A 6793-nucleotide genomic window follows, 5' to 3' on the forward strand; every position below is an offset into this window, starting at 1 on the left:
CAGAAATCACTGTATTGTTGCAAGAAACTGAGCAAATAGAGTCTCAGGTCATATTTTTGAAGCGTTAGCAGTCGGACCACTTAAGTATCCTGACCTTCGACGCATAAATCACTGTATTACCGCAAGAAACTGCGCAAATTGCGTTTTGGATCTTAGTTCTTGAAGCTTCAGCAACAGGAGCGCAGAATTAATCCTTAGAGTATGACAAACTGAAACAAACTGAACTGATAAGTAGTTGAGGGAAACATCACTAAAAGCTTTGAAAGGAGGTTATATATCGTCACCTTCATAAACAGATCGCCTAAGTCATTATTTTATACTTTACAGGAAATCAGAAAAGAACTGTCATTATCTCATTTGGGTTAAGGTTTAGGCAGAAATGAAGAGGCCAATTCTAGGACACTCAAACCCTGAATGTCGAAGGCAACTATACAAAAATGGGCGTCACATGCTGGAAAATTTATGTAGACAGAAACCTGGAAATCGCTGAAAAATGACTTAGGCGATTATTTTATGAGGCTGACGATATGTTTATGGATGCGGAGAAAAGCTGCTGAATAACCCACTCCCAGGCGCTGCCATGCGTAGGCTGTCCATCTGTCTGGCCCCTCGTAGTCTCCTTATAGTCGTGTGTAGTATCGTGTGTGTACTCTCAGGAGCTGTAATGTGTGAGCCGTCCGTCTGTCTGGCCCCTCGTAGTCTCCTTATAGTCGTGTGTAGTATCGTGTGTGTACTCTCAGGAGCTGTAATGTGATCCGTCCTTCTGTCTGGCCTCTCGTAGTCTCCTTATAGTCGTGTGTAGTATCGTGTGTGTACTCTCAGGAGCTGTAATGTGTGAGCCGTCCGTCTGTCTGGCCCCTCGTAGTCTCCTTATAGTCGTGTGTAGTATCGTGTGTGTACTCTCAGGAGCTGTAATGTGTGAGCCGTCCGTCTGTCTGGCCGCTTGTAGTCTCCTTAAGCACTGTGCATCCCTGTGTGTGTTTGTGTCGCCCCTCTCGTGTTATCGGCGGTCCGCAGTTCCCTTTCAGCGGTGGCTTGCTGGCAGAGTTGATGGCGTTTGGATTGTCTCTTAATCGCCATCCATTTTTTGCGCTCGACTTTGATTGCTTGAGGTATTAAGGCCTGAGTGTGTGTGTGTGTGTGTGTGTGTGTGTGTGTGTGTGTGTGTGTGTGTGTGTGTGTGTGTGTTTATATATCTCTCTCTCTCTCTCTCTCTCTCTCTCTCTCTCTCTCTCTCTCTCTCTCTCTCTCTCTCTCTCTCTCTCTCTCTCTCTCTCTCTCTCTGTCTCTCTCTCTCTCTCTCTCTCTCTCTCTCTCTCTCTCTCTCTCTCTCTCTCTCTCTCTCTCTCTCTCTCTCTCTCTCTCTCTCTCTCTCTCTCTCACACACACACACACACACACGCACATACGGGCAAACATTATAAAGTGGTAATCTGTTTGTTTACCTGAAAAATATCTGATATATAACAACCCTATGCGATGACTGGTCTGAATGTTCCTCTCTCGACTCTCTAAACTCCTTTCCTATTTGTCTTTCCCGCCGTAACAAAAGTCGTGGCGCTGCTGCTGCTGTTTGGGTTTGAGGAAAAGCTTCAGGGACTCTGGACCGTGAATGCCTGAGGGCCAGTTTACAGTCCAATACAGCAAGTTTGTAAGCTCACCAACCAAACATACAATAGGACAAAAAAATTACTTGTATCTCTAAAGTGTTTGGCGGTGATATAAAAAGAGGAATTTTGAGGAAACTACACAGGAAAATTTTATTGGTATCTAGTATTGCGTAGAAGTAACGGAGCATTGTGGTGAATATGGTTTGGTTTGGGAGCTTACAGTGATTGCGTTGGACTGTGGAGCTGCCCATGAGTGTAGGCCTCGGGAAATGGGTCTCGTATGGAGTATGCTGTTTTTCTTCTTCACTTTGCTGTCTTCTTTGCTGTATTTAATCGTCTAGTCTGACTGTAATTATAACTGATGTGTTTTCATCCTTTTGGAGACTGTAGACCGTGACTGACAGAGAAGAGGTGAAGGAGTGAGTCGTTACTAATAAGGTCACGATTATAATGTTTCTATCTCTCTACACTGTTCTTTGCTGTCATGTTCCATTCCAGTTTGATGATAACTACGGTAATTTTTTATCCTGTTTCAATGCATACCTGACCTTTTTTGAATTTTGAATCGGTTGTTTTTATAATCGCCATTCCTTCCTTCCTTGTAAAACGCCTAAATTGTCTGTGTCTGTTTCTCAGCTCATCTGTTTCTCTGAATATTTGTCTGTCTGTCTCTCACCTCTCACACATGCACACACGCGCCTTCCTGACGGGCCGAGGCAAGGTGGTGTGAATGGAGTCCTCGAGCACAGCGTTTCTTTATTCGAGCGTCGCGGCGGGCGGTGGCGAGGTGTTGTCGTGGCGGCAGTGAGGATGGAACACCTGGGCAATGCATCGCCGGCCTCGCGTCGCCCAGTGGAACTCTGTCGCCGAGGACATATTGCATGCACGCCACACACACGATTCCCAGATGATGTTTTGTATTCCTAGGGTCTTCGTCGCCTTTTCTTGTTTCATTTCTTTCTCGAGTCATCGTCATTTTTCGCTGGTTCTTTTTTTTAATTCCGTTGTTTATTGGGTGCGGGTTTCCGAGAAAGTGTTATAGGCAGGTAATTCAGGCGTAAGGCTTCTTTCGAAGGCATTTTTTTATGATCTAAATATTTGATGCTAACCATACATACACCTGTGTGTGTGTGTGTGTGTGTGTGTGTGTGTGTGTGTGTGTGTGTGGACGTGTAACATTGTGTCGTCTCGTTGCAGGTGATGCCCGCCCCCACGTGACATGATGACATGATGGCCCAGGGAGCGGGCCGGCGGACGCGGCTGGCCCGCCGCCTCCACGCCCCGCCCCGGACAGGCCACCTCTCAGGCGGCGGCCGCGGCCACCCTCGCGTCTCTTCCTTCTGGTGCTTCTGCTGGGGCTGCCGTGGCTGTGCTGGAGCGCCGCCGCGGCAGCCAGCCCGAAGTCTCTCAGGTTCCTGAGGGACTGGTACAATGTTAGCATCTACGAGAACTCGCTGCCCAGGACGCACGTGTCCGGGAAGGAGCTCATGGGCGTGTCCCTCGAGAACCTGCAGCCCACCACCCACGTCACGTACACTATAGCTGAAGGGGACACGCACGGCTTCTTCACGGCCGAGTCGGAGGTGGTTGGCGGCGTCGTGGTGCTGCACGTGAGGACAAAAACAGGGTTACGGGACGTGCTGAACCGTGAGCGGCGGGAGCGGTACAACTTAGTGGTGGAGGCGCAGGCCCGCAGTGCCGTCCGCCGCGGTGCGCCCCTCAAGGCCAGGGCCAACGTGACGGTGCGGGTGCTAGATACGAACGATAACATACCGTTGTTTTTCCCCACGTCGTACCAGGTGAGTGTGGGCGAGGACGCGGCGCTCCACACGCCGCTCCTCTCCGTGACGGCCCACGACGCCGACGACGGCATCAACGGCCAGGTCTACTACCTGCTGCAGGACCACACGTCAAACCTGTTCGCCGTTCACCCGACCAAGGGCGTCCTGAGCATAACACGCCCACTCTCCCACACCTATGGGCGGCCACACAGGATAACAGTCCTCGCCCAGGACCGCGGGCCGCAGCCACCTAACACGCGGGCCTCCGCCGCGGCGCGAGCCACAGTGGAGGTCCAGGTGTACCAAGTCAACATCCACGCGCCAAGAATCTCGGTGCAGCATCTGCCCCACGTGGTCGAGCACGCCCACACCCACATATACGCCATCATCAAGGTGGACGACGAGGACGAGGGCGAGAGTGGCCGCGTGGACCAGGTGGTCATCGTGGCCGGGGACCCCGACAGGCTCTTCAGCGTCACACAGGTCCACGACAAGGAGTACAATCTCGCGGTGCTCAAGCTGCTGGACCGCGAGCTGGCGCCAGAAGGCTACAACCTAACCATCCAAGCCGTCGACTGTGGGACTCCCTCGCGCAGGACGAGAGTCAGCGTCCACGTCAACATTGCCGACGTCAACGACCACGCGCCAGTGTTTGCGCGGAAGCAGTACGAGGAGGCGGTGAGCGAGGAGGCGCCGCCCCAAACCCCCGTCGTGCGGGTGGCCGCCTCGGACACGGACCAGGGCATCAACGGCAGAGTGCTATTCAGGATCTTGGCAGGGAATGATGACGAAAAATTCTGTATAAACCCTCGCACAGGCCTAATTTCAACGGCTGACTGGCTGGACCATGAGCTGACGGCCTACTACACCCTGACGGTGGCGGCGGTGGACCAGGCCAGCAACGCCCTCAGGAAACAGTCCTCGGCCAAGGTTATAATTCGAATTCTTGACGCCAACGACAACGCACCTCAGTTCAACACGCCCAACACGGAGGTGACGCTGGACGAGAATGAGCCGAAGGGGTCTTACGTCACACGCATGGTCGCCACAGATGCAGACTCGGGAGAGAACCGCTTCCTGTCGTACAGTATTGCCAATCTGGACCAAGTTCCCTTCGTGATTGACCCTTTCGACGGGACAGTGCGAACCTCCGCCATGCTGGACTTTGAGGCCCAGCGAAGAGTCTACACCATCAAAGTTCGTGCGTCGGACTGGGGCACGCCTTTCAAGAGGGAGACGGAGACAACAGTGAAGGTAAAGGTTCGTGACGTGAATGACAACCGGCCGCAGTTCGTCGGCGTGGACTGCAGAGGTTGGGTCTCCGTGGACGCCCCAGTCGGCACCAGTGTTCTTGGTCTCTCGGCTGTGGACCTTGACAACGGAAGCATCATCAGCTACAGGCTACACAATGACATGGACGAAGAGTGCTGGTCCGTTGAGAGCTCGTCGGGTGTGCTGGCTCTCACGTGTGACCTCAGGAAAGTTGTGATGCCTGGTGACCCGCAAAAGACGTATGTTCTCAATGTGACGGCCACGGACGGTACCCACGTGTCTGACCCGACGAGTGTGACGGTCGCGGTGATCACCAAACGCAAAGATGGCCAGGCCGCCCTCAAGCAACACTCCCACGTCGAGTGTCACGAAACGGATATAGGATCGAAGGCTGAGGAAGTGGAAGCGGCCGCGGCGGAGAACAACGCCGCCGAGGAACACTACGCCCTGTTGCCGCTGCGCTACGGCTTCAACTCCCACCACCAGAGCTCCAGAAAAGTATCCCAGCATCGTCAAGGTCCGCGAGGATGCGAGTATCGGCACCGAGCTGCTGACTGTGGCGGCGAAGGACCATGACCGGGGCCACAACGGCCGTGTGGTGTACGCCGGCTCCAGCGGTGACACGGACTCGGTGTTCAAGATAGGCTTTGAAACAGGGGTCTTGAAGGTGGTGGCTGAGCTTGATCGCGAGAGGACGCCAGAGTATTTCCTTAACATTACTGTGTATGACCTCGGCGTCCCGCACAGGAGTGTGTCAAGGAATCTCACAGTCAAAGTGGTCGACGTGAATGATAACGCTCCTGAGTTTAATCGTGTGAGCTACAGCCTCCACCTCCCCGAGAACACGCGGAACGGCACCAGCGTGGCTCAGATCACTGCCCAGGACGCGGACGAGGGTCTGAACGCCCAGATAACGTACGAGTTGGTGTCGGATGTGGACGAGTTCACGGTTGACAGAACGACTGGCATTGTGTACATGCTGGGCGGCCTGGACCGTGAGCGGCGGAGTGAGTATGACCTGCGGGTGAGGGCGTGGGACGGCGCGCCCGAACACCCGCAGTCTGCGCTGTCCCGGCTCATGGTGACGGTCCTGGACATCAACGACTGTCCGCCAGACTTCGGTGCCGCCCGCAGCCTCAGGGTTGACATCCCGGAGGACCTGCCGCTGGGCGCGGTGGTGGCGTCCCTGCAGGCCACCGACCCGGACCTAGGCATGGGCGGCCAGCTGACCTACAGCCTCGTCAGCGGCTACGAGTATGTTTTTCGCATCGACGAGAAAACCGGCGTCGTGCGCCTCGCCCAACCGCTGGACTTTGAGGCGCGGCAGTCCTACAACGTGACGGTCCGGGCCCAGGACGGCGGCAATCCCGTCCTGAGCGCTGACGCCAGCCTCTTCGTCCAAGTCCACGACGTGGATGAAAACTTGGGTCCCCCGATGTTCCCCCAGCGCGTGCTGCGGGCCTGGGTCAAGGAGAACCTGCCCCCCGGCGCTGAGGTCATCACGTTGGAGGCCCGGGACCACGACATTGACCAGCTGCTGTACGCCATCACCGGCGGGGACGGCCAGGGGTACTTCTCCGTCGACACGCAAGGTGAGTACCCATTTCATTGACTTGTGGTAGCTGTCAGCAACATTCCAACCTTTGTGGCTCACCGACAAGCCTGTGCTATTTGCAGAGTTGAAATTCATGCGGTGAAAATAACTCCATTATGGGTTTTATATGAATGATGAGTGAATGCTTAGATAAAGATAAGAGTGTATGTAATAAGTGAAAGGGGCACGTTAAGAAGCCTGTAGTCACGCTGCCGCCTCCCCGGCGTGCCCGCGCGGCCCCATGATGGACCGTTCATGCGGGCCGGGGCCAAATCTTCCAGGCTCCGCGGCCCCTAAAGTTGTAATCCTCGAACTGAACCAAAACTCTTTACATACATCTTGCGTATTTATTTCGCGGAAGTTAATATCTTCCTCGGATAAAATGGAGACTTTTGGCTTCGCTTTGGCTTTGCGTTGCTTTCCCCCAAAAGAATGAAAGAATCGTTCTCGTAAAAGGGAGAAATTCAATTAGTAGCCTTAATGGAACGGTGTTTAGAGCCTCAGAGAAACCACGCGACGTACTTGGAGAGACGTAA

The 6793-nt window shown here is 54.1% G+C and overlaps 1 protein-coding gene across 1 annotated transcript; it reads left to right on the plus strand.

Moving 5' to 3' along the window:
- The first annotated feature begins 2295 nt into the window (after positions 1–2295).
- On the plus strand, positions 2296–6793 carry LOC126994461 (fat-like cadherin-related tumor suppressor homolog). Its single transcript, XM_050853773.1, has 4 exons — positions 2296–2326; positions 2850–5139; positions 5171–6255; positions 6762–6793. Exons 1-4 carry the CDS (start codon positions 2296–2298, stop codon positions 6791–6793), a joined length of 3438 nt encoding a protein of 1145 aa, XP_050709730.1.

The sequence above is a fragment of the Eriocheir sinensis genome, unplaced genomic scaffold, assembly GCF_024679095.1.
Source record: "Eriocheir sinensis breed Jianghai 21 unplaced genomic scaffold, ASM2467909v1 Scaffold8, whole genome shotgun sequence".
Classification (NCBI taxonomy): domain Eukaryota; kingdom Metazoa; phylum Arthropoda; class Malacostraca; order Decapoda; family Varunidae; genus Eriocheir; species Eriocheir sinensis.